The sequence below is a fragment of the Cydia splendana genome, chromosome 25 (genome assembly GCF_910591565.1).
Source record: "Cydia splendana chromosome 25, ilCydSple1.2, whole genome shotgun sequence".
NCBI classification, from domain to species: domain Eukaryota; kingdom Metazoa; phylum Arthropoda; class Insecta; order Lepidoptera; family Tortricidae; genus Cydia; species Cydia splendana.
Genome location: NC_085984.1, coordinates 763,361 through 787,702, shown reverse-complemented (window position 1 = coordinate 787,702; position 24,342 = coordinate 763,361). Strand labels below are relative to the sequence as shown.

Below are 24,342 nucleotides of genomic sequence, written 5' to 3'. Positions count from 1 at the left end.
ATACACATTGGACCAAGATATTGGACACATGGAATACCACCCTAGCACAAAAAATAAAACTAAAAATAGGAACGGGGTATATTTTAAACTCGGAATAAAACTAAACTATCAATATTATCGGTATTTACCTGAGAACTAAGTTAAAATTTTAGACACAAATTATAATATATTTTACCTGAGTAACATCTTTAGCGACGGAGACTATAGTGGAGATGTCAACACGTTCCGAGGTGGACAGATATGTCTTCACAGTTTCCACCAGCGTCAGCGAGGAATAGAGTACTTCGCGCCCAGTGGACGTCAGTCTGAAAGAGACGTTTCAGTTTAAGGACAAGTAACGAATGAAAAAATTGCGGCACAATGTGCATTTATTTTTCAACAAATGTCGGACGGATGGAAGTAAAATGTATAGAGTCTGGCTACTGAAATATTACACAAATGTTTGGCGGGAAATTCAAAAAATCTTGGGCTGGTCACACTTTGTGTAGTAGGAAATATAGTTTTGATACTAGAAAATATTTTTGATTTTCTGTGCACACGTAAGCTACCTAAGGATATAAGTTAAATATACGTTGACGTGCACTCAAAGTCAGCTCACATAATTTCTACCACTATGTAAAGTACAGTCAACGATAAACACATATGTTAACACTTTCTCACCATATACCATTGTAACAAGGCTAAAAATGAAATGTAGTGTAAATAAGACCTAGCTCTATAATACCGTGATATTAATCCATCACCAAAAAAATACATAAGTACTATGCCAAATATGCTAAATGCTAAGTATCAAAATATTTATAGAGCACCAACCTCCTAATTTGTTTACATTTGTTTAGGAGTTGTAAACATTGCAGTTTTTCGTTATACAACGCTACACGTCGACTTCGCACATTGTCGTAATTATTTACGAGCTTAAATAAAAGTTTGCGAACCACACTCAGTATAGACATTATTAATGTAATTTAAAATAAACCCCCACTGACTTAATATTAGAAATAGACACACAGAGCGGAACAAAAATGTCAACAAAATGTGGATCAGAATGACATTAGCTGCAAATTTGCATTGATGATAAAAACGCTTACGTAAATTTTGAGTCAAGATAAATGTTTTGTACGGAAAAGAACTTACTGTCGTAAGCATTAAGTGTCAAATTTGTAAACATTATTACCAACACTGTTAAAACTTTAAGTCCGATGGCACTAAACGTAACTTCACCTTTGTATTTACGTCAAACAACGTCAAACGAGAATAATGAACGAATGGAGTCCCTTTGGTACATTTTAATAGGTATTACTGTACAGAAAAACCGAAGTAATAAATGAAACAAATTTAATTTGATCGGGAGTTCAAATAAAATTAATTCATGGTAACAACCCGTGTAAGTTATCATAAAATAAATTTATAAATTTATTATATTTTCCTTGAAATAAATTCAACTTATTAAATAACTGTGTATTTAGATCTACATAATACTCTTCGCACTTTCGTGCTCTGGTAATGATTGGTTATGGTCTTTATCAAAAAAATCCTGTGGTTGTCACTGTGTTCAGACAGGTTTAACATTTACAGTTAGTCGATGTAAGCCCTTATTGGTCGTGTATATGTCGGAAACAGGGAAATGCGCCGAACACTCAAGTGCCGTTTTGCCTTGTTTAAAACTGCATCACCCCTATCTCTTGCTATAATAGCAGTCCACTTTGCACGTCGCATAGGTTTTCTTGGAAATCTTGAATTTAAACATAATATTATATCTTACGAATTCCATATAAAAATAAAAAAGTATTGGCCTCACATCGACTCATTAGATTTTTGTTCCTTCACATCCCTTCTTTGGTACTAACAAAATAATTTATTCAAAATCATGAAATTACCACCAGATTACATAAATTATGTAATGCTATCCAAAGAACTAACCGAAAGAAATACATTCCATGCTTTTTCCTCGTTTTATCATTGTTGTTTTTGCATATTTTTACGACCATTTTACGACATTGTTGACAACTTCACATTTGAGCGGTCCATACAAGACTAAACGAAAAAGTAACGCGTGATCTGTTTTAACGTTACTTTTGCGGGGCCATTTTTTGCGGCTGATTGGGTATCCAGTTCTTATTCTATATCAATGTAAACCCCTTATAAACCGCAAACAATTTGAATTAATGACATAAATTGACAACTGACTTTTAGCTTTTTTTTTAAATCATAGACAATTGGTGATACAACAACGAAATATCTGTCAACAATTTTTGGCTAGCCAGACTCTAACATACATGTGTTTCTGTATTTATTTATTCATTTAAGAAATCATTGATGAAAATCGATAGGTATATAACTAAATTAAGACGGATTTCATGTCACAGAACTCACGGACCACTCTAGTTCATGCGATATCGATAGTTTCGGACACGTCGGGCCGTCAGCTGTAGGACCGATAATTTATGGGCGTGGGTGTAATGTGTAGGTATAATGATTGCTGAAGTGTGCGAGACCGTTGAAGGAGGGTTGGCACCTTGCGAATGTAGGATCCTACATTCGATGATGGATCGGACAATGTGAAAACGGTGTGTGGTATTTCACCTGTCCAATTTCTTTGTCTAATGTGTATTTGGATCTCATACTTTGCTTAGCGAGAGGGTGAGACGCAATGCACATTGGACCAAGAAATTGGGCAGGTGAAATACCACCCTTAAAGGGTTTCCTTACGTTTTCTGAGTTTCCAAACGGTATACCTACCCGGGAGTATGTTCAGAGTTAGCATGAGCGGCTCCGACACCGCTAGTCCATCAGGACAGATCGGGGGCAGCTTCCTCGCAGCCCGGCGGGTCCTCTCGGCGCACGACAGACTAGTTGTGCGGAGGCCATGGTGTAGTTATCTAGGTTCACTGGGAGTAGTCACCTGGGCGTGTGTTCAGCGTCAGCATGCGCGGCGGCTCTGACGCCGCCCGTCCACTGGCGCAGAGCGGCGGACAGGCCGGCGGCGGCCTCGCCGCAGCCCGGCGGGTCCTGGCGGCGCGCCGCGGACACGAGCTGCGCGGTGGAGCCGGCGGCGGCGCGCGAGGCCGACGCCATGGTGGAGCGCGCCCACTCGGCCTGGATGATGAACACAATTGCATTATCTTATCGTTTTCGGGGGCCCTTGCGACCCATGTGATCTTTTGTGCAATTACCCCCTAGGAAAGATCCCTACTCGAGAGCTTTTCCCACCATATCCATGTGTTGGATGATGGAGCTCATGGGTAGCGTTTTAAAATCCTTTGGTTCCAGATATCCTGCTCCAAAGTCCTTCATTCTTTGTCTGGCGATTCCATTACCACTACACCTTATAAAACAAAGTCTCCCGCCGCGTCTGTCTGTTTGTGTGTATGTGTGTTCGCGATAAACTCAAAACGCTCCTGGACGGATTTTTATGCGGTTTTCGCCTATCAATATAGTGATTCTTGAGGAAGATTTAGGTGTAATTTGTTAAATTTTGTGCGAAGCCGAGGCGGGATACTAGTTATAATTAAATTCATGGAAAAGTTAGGAGTGATAGAGCGTGCCTAAAACGGCCTTGAATTTTTTTTGTAACTTTTATTGTACCTAAAACTTAATCAGCACCAGTCCGATTAGCGAAGAATGGAAAACCTGTTATATGACATCGGTTACACGCTAATTCTGGCATCAGTTCAGTCCATTCGAGTTTTGACTGATGCCAGAATGATGGAAAATGGACACAGTTACACGATCAGTCCAGACTGACAACAGACTGATAAAATTACGACACAGTCGCCGTTTGGACACAGAACGCAACACAGTCATTTTTTTTTAATTTATTTATTAACATAAAAGTATACAAATACAAATACAATGTCCCACAAAACAGTTTACACGGTTTGACTGTGGGATCTTGCAGTCTCTACTCTCTTATATTACATTAAAGTTTACATCTGTCATTACTAATAATTACTAAACGCGATTTATTTAGTCTTGTCTAATATGGTGACTGACACGAGAATGACACGAACAGGTTACACGATCAGTCTCCTATCAGTTTTCTGTCATTCAAAATGGACTGACGAATATTATCTAAAAATTTAAATTTTCATCAGTCCAGACCATCAGTCCGCGTGTTACACGATAATTCTCCCGTCAGTCTGACCAGACTGACGGACTGAACTGACGCTAGAATTAGCGTGTAACCGATGTCTATCTGTGCAAATAATAAATGAATTGGAGCAATTACACTTACACTTTGTCCTGGCAAAGGTTTCAAATCGAAAGCCCTCGCGGCTTCGTCAAGTTCGTCCAGTTCGTCTTGCAAAGAGCGGATGATTTCAGCAGCTGCGTCCAGTTCCAGACCCTTGCATGAGATACGGGCACGGCTCACGGCAGACCTGAACATTAATATTTAAATGAGATAAAAATAACAATGACATATCGTATAATTTCTATTAGAATTATAAAAGTGCGATTGCTCTTTCTATTTTAACAAAAAAAGAACGGTTGGAAGTGACGCAACAAAACTTTCTATAGTTTCCAAAAAAACAAACGAAATGAAAAAGGTATTTCATAAATCACAACCTAAATGTACCTATGGAATTTAAAGATTTCTGTCAATTTCCGCAGATTCCCATCATCGGATCCTGACGCGATAACAATAGGATAAGCTAAGCCTAACTGGCCGAAATAGTTCAGTTATTTCAAGAAATCGGAGAAGATAGACCTAACGAAATGAGAACCGCTTCTTGTTTGATATGGGTAAATAATGTCGTACCTGAGGTCAGCACAGCTGGCGGTGAGCTGCTGCGTCGTGTGCGCGAGGTGCTTGGCGGTGGGCGCGTCCGCCACGCTCGGCAGCGCGGCGCGCGCCGCTTGTAGCACATGCCCGCTCGGCTGCAACCACAATATCCATGTTAACTTAGAGCTTATTACATAATATGATCTACTTATATGACCAATCTATCATAATTACGTATTGGAAACTCTCCTAAATACACGCTTCGCAGTATTCCCAAAATTCAACGCCATAACTTAATAAAGAGTGAACGTAGCCGTAATATTACCTGTACTTGTTACTTAATATTACCTGTAATATTACAATATTATACTTGTTACTTAATATTACCTGTAATATTACAATATTAGAGGTAATATTAAGTAACAAGTACAGCGGCGATAACATCCAACCCCGCGATAAATCCATCTCTTCTGTTTCCCCAAAGCACAACACCATAACTCAATAAAGACTGAACACATCCATAATACGTCTAAAAGCATTGCTTACCTGTAAGAAGGCGTCAGCACTGGCAATAAGGTCCAATCTCGCAGCGGCGTGGTCCGGACGGCGTTCTGCAACTTGCACCGCGTCGACTACGCGAGGGATGTGCTCGGATAGCACTTCGCACTCTTGCATAAGAGATTCCTAGGAACGCAAACATAAAATTAATGAAAATATTATAAATCTCTTAGGCCTTTTATCCCTTTTGGGTTTGCTTTTCCCCATGTTCACCCTAGGTACCGCTGGAGAGACGAAATGCAGAAAGATCTTAGCGAACTCGCCGTCGACTGGACAGAAACAGCAGACTTGGACAGAGTAGCATGGCGGTATTTGGTGTCGGAGGCCAAGATCCACTTCGGATAGTTGCGCCACAGCAGTAAGTAAGTTTTCCTCTTGTTATATTGATATTTAAACTGCTTTTTGTACAAGCAAGTCTTTAATTGCATATCAGATATTGATTTTAATTTTGATATGATTGACATTATATTCTGCTTCAGTCAATGACAACGCAACACTTGGATTATTACTTTTTAAAAGTCTATTATTCCTACACTCACGTTTTATGCGTCTCATTATGTTTCCATCGCAAATAGACGCGGAAAAATGATTGGACACTTAATACGACACGACCACTTCTTTAAAACTATCCCGGAGGGGCGGATAGGACACGAGCGGGGAAGAGGAAAACCCAGGCGCAGCTTTTTGGAGCAAGTGAAAGAAAAAGTGGGTGTCGTGTCGTATCAAAAAGTCAAAGAGCTGGCGCAGGATAGGGAAAGCTGGAAGATACTCCACCGACAAGAGAATAACTCTTAAGTTAATGATGATGATGTTTCCTGAGCAATAATATCCGAGTATGTACTCGTACTGACCTGCGAGTATTTGTTGGTGTTGTGCTGCGCCGCGTTATGAGCGGACGTGATGAGCTGTGTGGCGCTCGAGGCGGCGTGCCGGGCGGTTTCCTAAAACAAACTCATTGTTAAACTCTGTCTTTATAGCTTCTACTTCTTCTTACTTACTTATGTGTTTAAGGTTGTATGGAAGAGATCGCTTTTTGGCTATAAGACCGCCTGTTGTTTACCTCTACTTCTGTTGCTGTTTTCTTTCTGTATTGTTTTTTTATTGAGGTGTGCAATAAAGAGTAGATATTTGTGTTATATTGTATATTTTTCATAACAAAAAATCATGTCTCTGAAAGATAATTATGGAGTTTTAAAAAGCTGCTTTCACTTTAAGTTTTCGGGTTTTTGCAATGCGAATGACGAAGGGATTAGTGATTTTAATTTCAAAATAGCTCAAATCCTCTGGTAGCATGTCGTTGTTTGACTATAAATTTTAACTTCCTTCACTAATGAGGAAACTACAGTAACTTGATAATGATAATGCATAAGCACTAAAGTACTAGCAGGTACACTCTTAATGATCATAGTTCTGACGCCAAAACCGATCATAGATGAACCTTATGCCCTTCAAATTATGTTGCACTTATATAAGAATAAGAATAAGAATAAATTTATTATCAAAAGAACACATAACAGAGTATGGCAGGGGTCTCCGCACTAGGCTACGCCTGTATCGCGGGGAACCAGTTACAGTTTAAATAAGAGATCTAAGTTACACAATCAAGTCCAGTAATATCTTAGGTATGTTTTTGATATAATATAACAGACTTAAAATGAAAACTTATAACATACTTATAAGTAAGAAAAAGATATACATTTCTATGGCAAAACATGATAAATAAACCTAAATTATTTTAACTAAAATATCTTCTGTCTCGGCATAGTTAAGTGATTGTAAAAAATTAAATAGGAGTTTCTTTGCTTCGACGATGGTGCAGTGCGATATGTAAACAATGTTTGTATATAAATTACCTGCAGGCGAGCCATTTGCGAGCTGACAATGTCTTGCCCTTGGGCGTAATCGACCGTGATGTAGCGTAGTTCTTCGGCGGCCTTGCGGAGGTTCTCTTGTTTCTCGCGGTCCTGCAAACAAACATATTTGATTATGTTTCAAATCACATTTAAAAAAAGCCGGTCTAGTGCGAGTCGGACTAGCGCACGAAGGGTTCCGTACCGTTATACGCAAAAAACATCACGTTTGTTGTATGGGAGCCCCGCTTAAATATTTATTTTACATATTTTGTTTTTAGTATTTGTTGTTATAGCGGCAACAGAGCAACAGAAATATACATCTGTGAAAATTTATTTACTATCACGGTTCATGAGATAAATGGATACTGCACGACAAGTTGATGTTGTTTATTTCGACTTCAAGAAAGCTTTCGACTTAGTTGACAACGATACTCTCCTATGCAAACTGTCAGCCTTAGGTTTCACCCCTCAACTTCTTGTTTTCTTCTCTGACTACCTCAGGAATCGCACACAATATGTCCAATTAAATTCTTACCAATCTGAAAGGTATTACACTCGTTCCGGGGTTAGTCAAGGTAACACTCTGGGGCCTACTCTTTTCTTAATCATGGTCAATGATCTGCCAAGTAATATATCAGGCGTGGAATCACTATTTTATGCGGATGATCTTAAAATAATTCAACCGGTCGTAAATCCATCCGACTGTACGGTACTCCAACAAACAATCAACATGGTTGACAGCTGGAGTAAAACAAACCGCTTGTACCTAAATGAATCTAAGTGCAAAGTAATAAGTTTTAGCCGGTCTGTAGATTATATCCTCCAGACATATACTCTTACTAACATTCCCCTTGACCGAGTAACAGAAATAAAGGATCTAGGGTTAACACTCGACACTAAGCTAAACATGCACTCACACATTATAAATATTTGCAAAAGTGCCTACAAAATTTTAGGGTTCATTATTAGAACGACTTCTGAATTTCGTGACCCTAAAATCGCAATAATTATTTATAATGCCTATGTTCGCAGCAAGCTTGAGTACAATTCTATCGCATGGGACCCTCGGGAAGCAAAATATACCATAATGGTCGAGCGCGTCCAACGCAAATTTGCTAGACATCTTTACAAAAGGTATTACGGATACTACCCATACTTATTTCCATCATCCTTTGTATTGGGAATGGTAGGGTTAGAGTCTCTCGAGCTAAGGCGTAAGCAAACGCTTGCCTTACACTATTGTCTGCTTTTAAGAAATCGTATTGACAACCCATCCGTTCTGGAGCGTATGCGTATTTTTACCCCAGACAACTACATAGCTGCAGTAGGGCGTAGCGCACGTAGAGCCAGAAACCTTTTTGCATATCCAAATGTTCGCACCTATCACGGTTCAAACGCACCCACGTACCGAGCAATAGAATTACTAAATAACTTCATAGCTACAGTCCAAAACGCAGACATATTCGCAGACAAGTGGCCGTCCCTACAACGTAGTATCAGGATTTTTTTAAACTCTACCTATGTTATTTAATATCAGATTCTTTTTTTTATCTCTATGTAACTTAGTAATACATAATATGTATGTTCAATTATAAAGATAAGTGTGTAATACAATAAGTGTACCTACTAATTTTATGATACTGACTGATACTGACAACATATATGTACCTAATTAACAGTATAAGTGCCTTGGCTTGAGCTGTAAACTTATACATAGTGTTTGAATAAAGAATAAAGAATAAAGAATGAGTTACAGCCTGGTGACAGCCAGACGGACGGACAGCGGAGTCTTAGTAATAGGGTCCCGTTTTTACCCTTTGGGTACGGAACACTAAAAATCAGCAAAAACTTGTTTAAGTTATCGAACTTGCTCACAAAATTTCACGAGAATCGGTCAAGAAATGTGACCAGAAGAGAACAGCCGTACAAAAGCATTTTAGCCCAAGATGAAATTAAAGACCCTACCTTACCTACTTAATCTTTCTGGTTTAGCCCATTGGTTGACTGGTAGAGACCTTCAGGCATTAGTCCGTCATTTATACAATCATGTATTGAGCAATAAAGATTAAATAAATAAATACCTGTGGTGAGGTGGCACACTGGCGAGCGGCCTCCACCATCCTCGCGGTGGCGTCGGCCAGCAGCTTAGCGGCCGCGAGCAGCTTGCGCTGGGCGTCAGAAGGTTGCTTCTCCGCTTCCGTCTATATAAAAATAAAGTATCCGTTACAACAAAATTCTTAAACGTGAAAAGATAGTATAATCTGTCGATTTATAGCTGGCCCCGAACTGCTCATCCTTTGTCTATTGTTAAGTAAAGCCGCACGTGCTACTTACCTGCAAACAAGGGTCTTAATTATTCTAATTGGCACATGAGCGCGGGCTAGTCCAACGCTCAAAAAACCAGTGTAAGTGCGCTCTCCGATAACGCGCCTTTGTTACGCATCTGGATGACACATTATAGACTAGTTCGACTCGCCAGCACTGAGTAACCGTAGAGAATTACACGAACCTTTTTTTTACAGGTAGAGGTACGTGCGGTTAATAGACAGGATTAGCGGCTAGGGCCAATTATAAATCGACAGACTATACTAGTAGAAGGAAGTGGTCTTTCACTCAATTATTCAGGCGCGCATGGCTCAGGTCAGGGGTGCGCAATGTTTAACCCTTTGAACGATGAACGCTACGCCTATTGTGCGCGGCGCGTCATCGTGAACCTTGTCAGAATGCACGCAGGTTGAGGGCTGTCAGGCGCGCCAGTTGACATCTTTGGCGGTCAAAAGGTTAACGTTCTAAATAAAGCTAGCTTTAAGCCCTCGGGTTGAATATGACTGATCTTCACCTTGATGTTGGTGATAAGATGGGCAGTCGCCTGTCCAAGCAAACGCGCCTGGCGGACCATCTCGGCAGGATCGTGGGCTTCGACAACACGTTCGCTGGCCGTCATCACGGTTTCCACAGAGCGCTCCGTCACGCTGGGTTGGGCTCGGCGATCTGTCAACCACAAACGGTGTTAAACAACTGTTCCAAATTTACATATTTAAACGTATGACTATCAATTACAGTATGGCGGAGGTATGGCGGATCAAAGATGTCTCTGTCGAGGTATTATTTATCCCATCTATTTAATATATATTACATGCCGTTTTAGGTATTCCTCAACAACATTAGTGACAAACTACTGCGAGGGAAAAAAAGCACCTCTACGGTTCGATGTTTTCTTTTCGGGGCTAGAACTTGAGAATCAAAAGTATTGAGACCCCATTTCACGTAGGATACGTCTTTCTGGAGGCATGAACGGAAAGCGATTGGATTTTCTAAAGCGAGTGTGGGACTTTGCAGTGTTTTTTTTTTTGATACGTGTCGTCACGGCGTTAAATCCCTTACCAGTATGACAGTGCTGCAACAGTCGCTCCAACTCCTCAGAAACGCGTCTAGCGGCCGCCATGAGTTGGTCCACGTTCTGCGGCGCGGCGGACTCTGCCGCGCGGCAGCTGTCGACCAGTCTCTCGACCGCTCGGGCGACCAGTCGCGCGGCTGAGGTGAGCTGCTCGCGGCACTGCGGGTTGTGGAGAGTTGGGGCTACCACCTGGATCAACACATTAATAAATGTATAGAAATAAGTTTTTGGCAAAAATTTCATTTTTGAAACAAGCATTTATCGCTGACTGTACTTTTCTTACGACAGACAACTTTAACTCATCGAGACAATTCAAAAAAACCCTAACACAATTAGGTTGTGCTGTTTCATCACAGAGTTCCTATGGCCACCTCCTGTCTCCATCATCAGATCAGCTGGATGACACCATAATATTGCATTGTCACCCGACTTACGTATACAGGGTGTCCCATAAGTGACACGTCACAGTAACACTGGAGGTAGACCAGGCCAAGAGGACCCAAACCAACTTAACATGACCCCAGTAAAAGTGGCACGGTTTTCGAGTTATTGCCCAATTAAGGTTTTTCATGAATTTTGACCGTTTTTAACATTGTTAGTGCTAGTGTGCACTCGGAAAGGTCTCGAAGTTAGTTTTTTTTATGTGTACGGCATCATGAATAGTTAATTAAGATAACAGAATAGGTATTTTATCGATAAACAATGTAAAATACAAAAAAAATACTGGTTTAATCTTGAATTAAATTCACAGCGAAACATCAATTTCGACTTTGACCACCTGTCGTGAAAAAAAATTACTAGAAAAGTAATGAGCAAATAACGTCAAAAAATTGAGCATGCTATGCAGATTCAAAAATGGTATAACACATGTACCTTTCTGCAATAAAATAGGAATTATAATCATGTTTCGAAAGCCTCATAAAAAATAAGTAAAAACTAGGAAATCTGCAATCCGTTGCTACTTTTAGTAAAAATAACGATTGATGTTGAGATATCTAATTCCGGATTCAGAAATAAAAAAATCGCCTATTCAGTTTTTGCCGAATGCTTAAAAGAAAGAGATGGATAATGGTTATGTCCCTTTTTAAGGATATCATTGAGTTGATAAAGGTTCAAAGAAAATAAAATACTGCAGGTTGAAGTTTAATCATTTTTTTAAAGTAATTTTATTTCAGAATAGGTGCTCGAATTGTTTTTCCCCGGCTCGTATGCACGCTTAGCACCGTCTTGTAAAACTTCAAGTTAATTTCCTTAAATTAATTTTGGATATGTTTCGTGCTGCCTCGAACATGCGCCGCCGTTCTTCTTAGTAGTCGCCGTAGTTTCGTAGTACCTTATTGGCACGGAGTAAACTTTATCTTTTAAGCAATGAAAAAATCTAATGGGTTTAGGTCCGGGAACGCGGCGGCCATGCCACTGGTCCCAATCGGCTGATCCATCTGGGAATTTCTGTGTGAGGTGGTCGCGGACATCGCGAGCGTAGTATTCTGAGCAGCCATCTTGCTGTGAATCCAGCTCCAGAAGAATAGGCCGACTGGTACCAGTGGCATGGCCTACCTTCCCCGGACCTAAATCCATTAGATTTTTTTATTGGGGATACTTAAAAGATAAATTTAACTCCGACCCAATAAGGTCCCAAGAGGAACTGTTCGAGGAACGACGCCATTTTCGAGGCAGCAAGAAAAATATCCGAAATTAATTTAAGAAAATTAACTCGAAGTTTTACAAGACGGTGTCAAGCATGCATATGAGCCGGAGAAAAGCAATTCGACCACCTATTGTAAAATTATTTCAACCTACCCTTTCAAACTTCAACCTGTATTATTTTCTTTGAACCTTTATCAACTCAATGATATCCTTAAAAAGGGAGATAGCCATTTTCCATCTCATTCTTTTAAGCATTCGGTAAATACTGAATAGGCGTTTTTTTATTTCTGAATCCAGAATTAGATATCTCAACATAAATCGTTATTTTTACTAAAAGTAGCAACGGATTGCAGATTTCCTAGTTTTCACTTATTTTTTATGAGGCTTTCGAAAGATGATAATAATTCCTATTTTATTGCAGGAAGGTACATGTGTTATACCATTTTTGAATCTGCATAACATGCTCAATTTTTTGACGTTATTTGCTCATTACTTTTCTAGTAATTTTTTTTCACGACAGGTGGTCAAAGTCGAAACTGATGTTTCGCTGTGAATTTAATTCAAGATGAAACCAGTATTTTTTTTGTATTTTACATTGTTTATCGATAAAATACCTATTTTGTTATCTTAATTAACTATTCATGATGCCGTACACATAAAAAAACTAACTTTGAGACCTTTCCGAGTGCACACTGGCACTAACAATGTTAAAAACGGTCAAAATTCATGAAAAACCTTAATTTGGCAATAACTCGAAAACCGTGACACTTTTACTGGGGTCATGTTAAGTTGGTTTGGGTCCTCTTGGCCTGGTCTACCTCCAGTGTCACTGTGACGTGTCACTTATGGGACACCCTGTATATGCAAAATTTCAGCTCAATCGGAAACCGGGAAGTGGATCAAATTTAACTTGCAAGATTTGATTACAGACAGACAGACAACGGGACAGGTGAAAGTAAATAAAAGCTTGTAAAAAGAGTAATTTTTAGCCCAAGATTTTATACTCTTCAGCATTCACCAAATGTGTCGTTCCTATAAGAAATAAAAGAGTAACTATAAAAAATACAAAGACCCGCCCACAGATCAAAACTAGCCACGACCAATGCAAATTTCACTAGACTTATATCGACCGGGATATGGACCGTGATAACCTTTTGTATTGTTTTCGACTGTGGTTTTCCAGCTCCCGATATTTCATGCATTTTGTCTAGAATGATAAAGTCTATTAGTCTAGTGCATGGTATAATAATATACTCCGCCTGGTACTCTCTTCCCGTCTTTTCTAGGTCACCTAACTGACACGAGCCCACGTCATCATGCGACAGCGCTATATGATAATATGCGATAGCTCTATACAAAGTGGCAATGTTATTGTGACGTAGGCCTGTGTCTCTCTGTGAAGAGAAGACCATGTTTTATTAGATTATGGTCTAGTGAAACTAACCGTGGATCGTGGAAGAGCTTTTTATAGGCCGAGAGGTGGCTAGAAGTTACGTTATAATACATAATAATATGTAAATAGTTTCTTTGGTTTCGCCAAGTATCCATTACCAGATCCTTCGACAAATTGGGATATATACTTTAAAAATCAGATGAATCGAAAGCCTCGTCTTTCGAAATTTTGAAGTCGGTTAAAAAATAAGCTTGTTGGGGAAATAAAAATGTCATTAAGTGTCGGGATATGAAAACAAGAATTAACAAGATTTACTTTAGCGCAGGCGACGAGTTGGCTGGTAGCGAGCGCGCAGTGCGTCGCGGCGGCAATGATGCTATTCTGCAGCGGCTGGTCGTCGCGGCACTGAGCGGCCACGTTCTTGGCCTTCAGGACTAAGGCCGCTGTCGTGTTGGCCACGGCCTTAGCGAGCGATAGGAGGATGTCCTGAGGAAGAAATGTTCAGTCAGAAACTGGCTTTTTGCAAGTCGTGCGCAAAAGGAAACGGAATGACTTCACATGATGTTTTTACGGTCAATAATTTTTCATTTCCTTGCACAAAATGTCCTAAATAATATAGTGTCAATTGGAACCTAATAATATAAGTAAGTAAGTATAAGTATATGAACCTATTAAAAACATCACAATTTCATTATAATATCAGGTTACTTGAAAAATACCTACCTGTTTTCTAAAAATAGACAAAAGTTAAGTGATTCCTTTTCTTTGCTCCCGTCGCGAGTGTACACTGTACGTAATTCTGAACACCATAACATCTAAGTAGAAATGACTTTATGAAAAGTAAACACATAAGAAACCACCAATAATCGACACTTTTAGCCAGTGTTCGACATAAGTACTTTAGGTCAAAGTGACAGGAATTAATTTTGAATAAAGAAAAAAAATCGTTGTTCAAACTTAAACTATGTTATTACTTTGACATAAGTGCCATGTCGAACATTGGTGCAGCGTCGATCATTGGTGCTTTTACCTTATCTGCAGAATAGTTCCAATCCTAAATGTCTTCATTTTTAACATATTTTTTGACAATTTATATACATGATCAAGTACCTATTCTTACTTTTAATTACGAAAGAGATTACTGAGATTTTAAGCTACAACTTGGCAATGTTAAAAATTCGAGAATTGTTTTTCCTACTAAGTACTGAATAATATGTAGTTGAAACCTCTAATAAAATTCGCAATACTAATTCAGTCATTGTACAGGTCTATTCCCGAGAGCTGGCACGATTGGAATGAATGGAAATATCTATGTCTGTATCACATTATCCAATAAAATGCTGGCTCTGACTGTTTACCGATACACATTCATACAGTGAAAGTCTCATTCATTCCATTCGTGCCAGCTTTCGAGAATCGACCTGGGCTATAACAGCGAAAATCGAAGTGAGCAAATTGCGGGCGTCTTTCCCTGTCACTCTAATTACGCATTCATTGGAGTAAAAGAGAAAAATCCCCGCATTTTGCAATTTTGGTTTTCGCGGTAGGCCCTCATCTTACACTTACATTGTCATCATACTTAGGTCATAGGCCCTTAAACTTACATGGATTGTTTCGGAACGCTGTTCTGTATTCTTCAACCTGACATCATTTTACATTTTTGAAGTGAAAACTTCTTTAGCGGCGCTGAGCACTTTTTGAGGTGGGGAAAGAATGATAAACTCGGGACAGCGTAACGCGTAACGCGAAGGCGTCTCTCCTCTCTTTCTACCGCACGGCGAAAATGTATGCCTGAGCCCGCTGTTTCATGTAGGCGGCGCAGGGCGCTTGCGTGACTTATGTCATGTGTGACGGACAATGTTATTCATCAAAGAACTTTAGTCATAACGTATCATAATCAGGTCAATTATTTAAAACTGGACTTTTATATTAAGCAATAAAGCTCAATGTTCTAATCTTGTACGGGCTGAAATACGAGGATCTCACAGTTACATTCTAACTTTATATCACTCCAATATAATTCAATAAAGTCTCATCTTGATGAAATCGCTAATAAAAGTGAACTCTAGTACTGGTGAATAAAACTCAAAATATCATGACCAAATATATTTAGATGCGAGGTCTGCAAGGTAACTTTACAATTTCTATTCGAATTTTAAACAATTAACGCTACAAATTTAAATTCACTGGCCAGCAATTTCGGAACTAAAGTTTTTCAATAGAAAGGAGGATGGGTCAATTATACATAGTGCTGCAAACATTTTGGACTAGTTATTGAGTTTTCACTTCTGTCGGCACTCCCGGAGTGCAACCCGTTGTTTTTTTATATACTTATCTTTATTTTTTGAATCTTTTGGTTAACTTCGCTAAGGATCGTATTCTATTTGTCCAATTTCTATATTTAATATTTGAACAAATTTATTTGATGGAGGCCCATTACACTTATCCAATATCTTGGCACAAGTTTTTATACTATTTGCGTAGACATTTTGAATTAATATTTGATCAAATGTGGGTGTTTCTAGTAAATTTGACGAAGTCATCCAATTTATTGGATCAAATGCACATTGGACAAACATATTGGACAGATGGAATACCTACTCTTACAGAATATTTTGCTGCGGTTGTAGGTAGTACTATATCATACTTACTGTTCGTGTACTTCTTATAAAACTAACTAAACATTGAATTCTTTGTGTTCTGTAGAGAAGAGGCAGCTAAAAGATCCCATTAACACATTCAGTGCCGAAAACCCGACTATCGGGTATTTTACGAGTATGATTTCGTTCCCAGACCGGACGACCATCTGTTCCCGACTATCAAGTCGTGATCGTGGTACTACAGCTTTATATGACGAAATTGTTGTGGCCTGGCGCGGATGTCTTGTTTGGCTGGGCTGGGTGGCAATGAATGTGTTAACTGTCACTGTGACAAGGCAGACAACCAATGCCTTGATTTGCCACGAATGCAGAGCATGTTGCTTCGATCCCAGCCCTAGGCACTGGGTACCTTATTCACTTTTTCTTTCGTATACATCTATTTCAGTTTATAATTTATATAGCAGTGTTTCTACTTCGATAAAATAATTTGATTTATTTCCTAGTTATTGATATAAAACTATCAGCGCCATTTTTCGTCTCTCTTTTGGTTGCTGGGCCTATAGGTGTATCCCATCCCTCCATCTTAGAAAAATATTCTAACAATTGATTTTAGGGATGGTTAGTATTGAAGTAGTCAGCGTCACCGAGCAGATAGCTCTATTTTCTGGCTGATATTTCATACATTGTTCAAGGATGTAGTGCGTAGTTGTTTTCCATCGTATTTTCTCGGAAACGTTCGTATATGTCATGCTACTTCAGTCAGCCTCAGTACTTTTTGTGCAGAGACTGACTGAAATAGCAAGACACGTTCGTACGTTTCCGTGAAAATACGATGGAAAATAATAATGCACTACAACTAGTACAACTGTATCAGTTTGGCTCTGATTTGTAATTTAAACATCAAATTAAATTTGTCTGAGTATCTATAGAGAAAACCATAATTCATCGTCACATTTTTATATAAAAAAAACAGTGAAATTTGTTTTTAAGTCTAGTGACCATCGTTTTCTCTATAGATTCATGAATTATTCTTGCCACTACATTTACTTGTGCTTTGGACAGTTAGTGTAAAATAAAACCAAGGTTCCAGATCAAGCAAATGTATTAACAAAAATAATCCAACATGGCGCATGCTTGCTAAAAATAATAAAAATAACCATCACCACAATGTGTCCGCTTTAAAATGGGTAAAAGAATGATAACTAAAAACATGTATGTACCTGTTGCTTGAAATTAACCTCCCGAGTCCGAGAAATAGACAACGTAGGTACAGTCAACAAAACGATTACTTTAGCACCCCTGCATATAAAAATGTATGCAGGGGTGCCAAGCTAATAGTTTTTCTGACTGTACATACATACATGGGTTTTATGATTTTTCGTACATTTTATATCAAATCGCATACGAATTATACGAATCCGTGGCAACTATTGGGAGTGTTTAGCACTGGGGCATTTACGTTAGTCATAATTGCTGATAAATTAATCTTATTATTTCTTTTTCTTTTATTTTTTCATTAAAAAAAAGTCAGTAGAAAAATCCACAGAAAAATATCAATATTTGGTAAATGTTTGTGATTGAAAAAACTTACCCATTTTAAAACGGTCAAAATTGTTTAAAAATAAACGTTTCTGACAGTAAAACCCGGGACCAATACCGTTAATGTCGTGAGTATAAAAATACAAGTAAAATATTAACATAACTGTCAAAAATGTGACTACACAAGGTGAAAAAAACTTAATGAGTAACAAAAATAAATAATAATAATAATGTAAAAACGGTTACAAAATAAACAACGTTTGAACAACCAAACAAAAAATAAATTAAGCCCTGTGGCACTGTACAATTTTAAGAAAACACCAAAACATGGTTATTTTAAATTGCCTTACAATTGTTTCTTTTAATAATGTGTGTAAAACATTAACCAAGTTAATTTAGTAGTTGGGCAATAGTTAATTTAATAGTTGAAGTCACAAGTAAGGCAATTTTTATATTGACCAGTGTGTCAAAATTTTGACCAAAATGACATCAATGAGTTACTATACCAATACCAACCAATAAATGCTTCTTTTTTTAAGTAATTAGTTACCATATGACTAGGTTTTAGTAGCTTTTACACTTAATATTAATTAAAATTTAGAATTTTAGCAACTCATAGATGTATTTTATATAAACACCAAAAACAACAATACTGATAATTTTGTTAAATAATACCAAACAATACTTGTAAATGCCAATAACCATCTTAATAAATTAATATAATTTATAACAAAAATCAAAAAATAGTAACGTAAGACTAGATTAGTTAAGCACTGTATAATTGTTAACAAAAATATAAAATAACAATGAAAAATCAGGTAAATAATGGCTCGTGTATGGCAAGACGTAAGTCTTTCAAATGAACAAAAATAAACATGGTCGATTTGAAAACTATGTATTTACCGTCACATGACCGTGATACTGAATATTTTTAAACTATGGACCAGCACCTATTTTCAGAATATCCTATTTAAAATATAATAAGTAATTTGTGGCGCTCCATGCTTAAAAGGTCCACATTGTATCAAATAATTCTTAGAATAAACTTCCTTCAAAAGAAAAGGTTGAAAGTTCATTTTGATATGACCCAGAAATAAACGAAAATAGTAAATACATAGTTCAAACGGTGTAAACTCACTTTTGTTTGTTTTTTCGTTTAGGACCTAGGAGGTCTTGTGTAACGTGGTGGGTTAAAAATGTAATCTATGTCATATTTACAAGCGACTATGACGAATCAACTTTCATATTCAGTTCAGAAGTTTAGAAGCCACGATGGAACACAGTGCCTCCTTTTGGGATGTCATAATCGGGTCGAAAATGGATTTGAAATTTAGCTTTAACTGAATAAAAAAAGCGGTCGTGCGACGGTTTTGTATGTTTTTAACAAACAGTCTATACTACTTTGTCATGCTAAAAATAAAACCTTATAACTACGTCACTTGGCAGTCTTTTCCCTTAAACTTTTGTCTTTTAATGAGTTACAAGTAGTTCTTAAAAAGCTTGAAAAAACGAAGCTCGTGAAAAGTAAAAGGAAATAGACGTAAAGGTAGATCAGGCCATAGAGAAAAAAATACATAGTGCTCACTCCATACATCAGTTTTAGTACCAAAAGTTTCGTGAGTCGCGACACTAGACAATTCTAGTATCAAGTAGCGGTACTGATAATATTAAAATAATAGTCGTTTTGGTACCAAAACTTGTATATGGAGTGAACACTCTATTTTCTTACTATATTTCTCTATGATCAGGCAAATAAAAACCCTTGTCCATGCCGGTGGAACCTATTTAATATATTATTTGAAGTATAATTTAATTGTGAGTGCTTTTATTTCTTTTCGTGCCAATTACAGCTCTCATCCAGGTATAATTTTCATTATCATAAATGATTTTCATGCAATGACACTTTTAAAACTGTAGTTATGTGAACATTGATAGACAAAAACACAAAACACATTTCAAAACAAAAGGTTTTTATTTGCTGATCCCAAGATAATATGGAATAAAAGCATATAAAATACAGCTAAAAACATGGTGATTTCTAAATTGTAATGAATTGTCAAGAGATTCGGTGACTATGATTATTTCCTACTGTGAAATAATGACGTCATTAATACGAGATATTTAAGTACTTGAATATTAGATCATAGAATAGGAAGACAGTTTCGTCAGTTCTATTTAACTGGACACAAAATGCCCACAATTACAGTCAATGTAGTTGTGATATTTATGCATACTCTTTCGATCAGCTATCATACTTCCATAGAATTTTAGTCCGATATTACATTTGCCACATTTTAATTTTGTCATAATTAGTTTTTTTTAAATCGACGGATTTTGAGAAAGACATAAATTCATATGTATAACTTAACCGCAGGATGGCTTTTTGTAATAAGTTTAGACACAAATTAAAATTCAACAAATGAAATATCGGATAAGCATTCGTAGGGATATTAATTGGTTACCCACTATTTCCTTCATAAACCGACCTTTTATATATGATTGCATTGATATTGTTTGGATTTTAATAAATATCATGGACCATTCACCCCAAACAACACTCATCAGGCCCCAATTTCACCACGGTGACAGGTGCGACAATTGTAAAATCACTGTTGCTGACGTCACAGGCATCCATGGACTACGGTTACCACTTACCATCGGGCGGGCCGTATTCTTGTTTGCCACCATCATTGTTTTATTAAAAAAAACTTTATTATATCGGAAAAAAACAGATATTTCTTTTGCGAAGTTTCTGACAATTGTCAAGATTTAGAAGAATTGTAGGTAATTCTTGACAGGTAATGAGTTATATGTCGGAATTTCGTGACAATTGTAGTGTTCTTGTGACAATTGTCATAAACTTAGCAAGATATAATAAAGTTTTTTTTTAATAATACAATGATGGTGGCAAACAGGAATACGGACCGCCCGATGGTAAGCGGTAACCGTAGCCCATGGATGCCTGTGACGTCAGCAACAGTGATGTTTTACAATTGTCGCACCTGTCACCGTGGTGAAATTGGAGCCAGATCTTTACTTTCCTCTACATTTCCAACCTTATTCATTTTGTCATATTTCGCTCACTCCTATCCATCGAGTATACTTCAAAAATTCGTGTAATACCTAGAATCACCTATAATAAATGATACCTTGATGATATCATAGATATCATAACATAGTCAACTCGGAATTACCCGAAGTTTTGAATTATTTCGAATGAATCTTACCCAAAGTTCAATCTTACTTACTGGTCATCTCAAAACATTTGCCCTCACCCTCCTCTTTCTCGCATACGTCTTTAGAAACGAAACACTGCACCAGCAACGCAAAAAACGCGGCTACCAGCGCCAAGAACAACAATATATTCAACCAATTCTCCTTCCAAATAGTTTTTAGCTCAGTTTCTAAGCAAACACATTTGGGACAGCATTTCTGCTGAGTCCTTGGACATTTCCTTTTGCAATACTGACAGAAGCCTTTTAAGAAGTTTGCAGTTGTGTTCCGAAATGAAGGATTATAGAAAATGCGTATTTCAGTTTTGCCTTTTTTGTCACTGTCTAATTCTACTGTAGTTTTACGATCTCGCATCTCTGTTGTGTAGTATTTCTCACTCTTTTTAACGAATGTTTCGAAATCGTCTCTTTTGATATTGATTTCGTTTTTAGTGAAGCTGGCTTCTGCTTTTTCCATGAATGTTTCTGTTGTTGTTAATACTCTATTGTATTTGTCTAAGTTGTTTAGAAGTTTCATGTTAAGAGCGCCTAATACTTTAACATCAGGACCAGCTTTGGTGACGTCATTACGAATGCTATGACATTCAATTTTAGTTCCATTTTGCTTATTTATCTGCTCATTAATCTTATTCTTCTCAACATTATCTGACATAAAGAACCTTTCACGTAAAATATCATTCTTAGACTTATTAGGTTTCTCAAAATTGATATTAACGTAATCATGATTAGAGAAATCTTTCTTAAAATTGTATATTTTATCAGACACAGATTTAGGATACAACTTAGGACTATCATTATCACCAACCACATTCAGATTAGAACGTTTAGAATCAACTTTATCATCTAAAACATTCAAATTTCCTTTCAAATCATTACCTTCTAAATAACCTTCGCAATCATTCAAAATCGCTTCAAAATCACTACCTTCACTTTTATTTTCTTCTATTATAGCTGGATTACCAGGTTTAAACACAGCATTACAATAATCAAGACTCCTATAATAATCGGAATCACTTTCCTCCTGTATAACATCAAGTTTCCAATGCCCCGTATCTATATCTTCGTAGATACCATCATCATTATACTTGGAGTCGAAGTCGGCGCCGTACTGGTTGTTGTCTCCGAAGAAGACCTTGTAGAAGTTGTCGTAGCAGTAGTGCAACTTGCGGTAGAAGGTGGAGGGCTTTACCTGCGTCTCCTTGTCGAGCTCCGAGTCCTCGCCGATGGTGTGGAGCACCGAGGTTGAAGCTTCTCCGACGCGGGAGGCCGCGTTCAGCAAGCTCTGGCGCGGCTGGAATTTAGAGACGGTATATTGTATATTTGCGTACTGAAAATATGAGAATTTCAAATAATGGGAGAATTGAATTGAGATTGTTCGCCTTTTTTTAGCTATTGCCATCCGAAAATTGCTAAAGCGAATGTTTATATAAACGAAAACAAATCTAGGTTCTGTGTCCTATGAAAACAAAAGAAATATCACATCTATTTTGTACCGCTCTGGACCGAGCAAAGTCGCGTGCTCTTGTGTTGGAGGCCAAGAATCATTTTGGGTCATCGCGCCAGCCAAGCAAGTAAGTATCTTGTTGATATGACATAGGTACTTACAATCTCAACAGTCTTAAAAAGAAGACTGATCGTAGCGAGGAGTCCAAAACTCTTTGGAGTCAGACTCGGCAGCATTCAGCAGGGGACTCAAGGCGAGCGAGTGAAAATGAAGAAGTCAGTGCGTAGCGATGTATCAGCATCCTTACCTCCTTGGTCTCAGGTTCGGCAGCCTTCAGCAGGTCACTGAACGCGGAGCAGAGCTTTCTGGTGGCGTCGAGAAGACGGTCACCGTTGTCGTCGTCCTCCATTAGAGCGGCGATCATTTGGACGCCTGTGGAAATGGTCAAATTAGAATCGAATCACAAAAAAAAAGTGCGACCAGCTTTAACATACGGAGCAGAATGCTGGACTATGAAAAAAGCCCACCAACAACAACTGCACACGAATGAAATGAAAATGTTGAGATGGGCTGGCGGTGTGACACGCCTGGATAAAGTCCGCAACAAGCATATCAGAGGTTCCTTCAGAGTAGCTCCTATCGTAGAAAAAGTGAAAGAAAGTCGCTTACGTTGGTATGGCCATATCCAAAGACGCGAAGACGACTATGTGATTAAGAAAGTACTCAACATACCAAATTCGGCCAGGGGAAGAGGCAGGCCACCCGCTACTTGGTGGAATAACATTAAGAAAGAGATGAACCAGGACAACCTTACTACTCAGACAACCCAGAATAGAGTTCTCTGGCGCAAATGTACAGGGAGACCCGACCCCAGATAAACTGGGAACATGGGTTGGACAAAGAAGAAAGATTAGCAAAATAAAATTTACAGAATTTAAAAAATTAAGGTTTATTTAACCAACAATTTCTTGTAATGGATTACTATGTGGTTAATTATTTAGTCAATTTAAATACCGTACAACTAGGTTTTTAAGAGTGACCCAGGAGAACGTATGGCAGACAGTGATTTGACAGCTGCAATATATCGCTCTCTATGCACTCTACTCCGTCCTGATTTTACACCTGTACTATAGATTTATGCCTACTACAATAGCGTATTTGACTGTATTTCAAATAAATTATTTTACACCATGCATGAAATAAAGTACCAGAAGATTAATAAAGAAACGTGGACAGCTGGGGCCCATTTCTCGAACGATATTAGACTAATATTATTAGTCCACGAACTGTCAAATCGTATGGGTTACCATTACAACACACTAATAATATTAGACTAATACCGTTCGAGAAATGGGCCCAAGTTGTGTTTAGACACAATTTGATTGTGACGTCACGTGCTAGTGTTTCATATAAATTCCATACTAGCAAAATCGTTTGTCAGTTCGAAAAAAGAAACCGATTTGACTAGTAGTCAAATACCCTATAAGCAGTACCTATTAAAACTAGTTGCTTACCCTTGGTCATCTCGGGCAGGTTGCTGGTGATAGTGGTGATGGCCGCTCCCACCGCGGTGTGGTCCACTTCCTCCGTCGAACCTGCAATAAAATACATATTTTAGAGAGGGCTGCTTTTTTATACTATTACCGCAGAATTAGTAATAGAGTACCTTAGAGAAAAGAAACTTCCTACAAAACCAAAGTTTGACAGCGGTTCAGGGACGAATCATGCTGTCCGTTTCTAATGTATGGCTCCATCCCTTTCGGTTATTTAGGGTTGTCAAAACTCAAGTAATTATCTTATCTGTGGTTGTACACGCAAAGGGACGTAAAGTTTTGCCAACCCTAATAATTGCTCGGAGCAAGGTTGAGCCGAACGGAGCCGAGAAAACCCGAACGCTCTAGTTTCCTACCCCTGCTGTTACTGACAAAATTGGTTTGCTACGGTTACCTGACGTG

General features: G+C 38.2%; 1 protein-coding gene across 1 annotated transcript in view; it reads right to left on the bottom strand.

Moving 5' to 3' along the window:
• The window catches only part of LOC134802714 (talin-1), a 147,918-nt gene that overhangs the window by 51,820 nt on the left and 71,756 nt on the right, over positions 1–24,342 (bottom strand). The window contains exons 18-31 of the mRNA XM_063775359.1: positions 23,902–23,982; positions 22,695–22,819; positions 22,133–22,234; positions 13,887–14,057; positions 10,519–10,720; positions 9,974–10,125; positions 9,216–9,335; positions 7,135–7,245; positions 6,133–6,222; positions 5,270–5,407; positions 4,760–4,878; positions 4,235–4,379; positions 2,903–3,096; positions 176–305 (exon numbers count right to left, since the gene is read on the bottom strand). Of these exons, the coding sequence (XP_063631429.1) occupies positions 176–305; positions 2,903–3,096; positions 4,235–4,379; positions 4,760–4,878; positions 5,270–5,407; positions 6,133–6,222; positions 7,135–7,245; positions 9,216–9,335; positions 9,974–10,125; positions 10,519–10,720; positions 13,887–14,057; positions 22,133–22,234; positions 22,695–22,819; positions 23,902–23,982 (1,880 nt within the window). The remainder of the gene's footprint in view (positions 1–175; positions 306–2,902; positions 3,097–4,234; positions 4,380–4,759; positions 4,879–5,269; positions 5,408–6,132; positions 6,223–7,134; positions 7,246–9,215; positions 9,336–9,973; positions 10,126–10,518; positions 10,721–13,886; positions 14,058–22,132; positions 22,235–22,694; positions 22,820–23,901; positions 23,983–24,342) is intronic.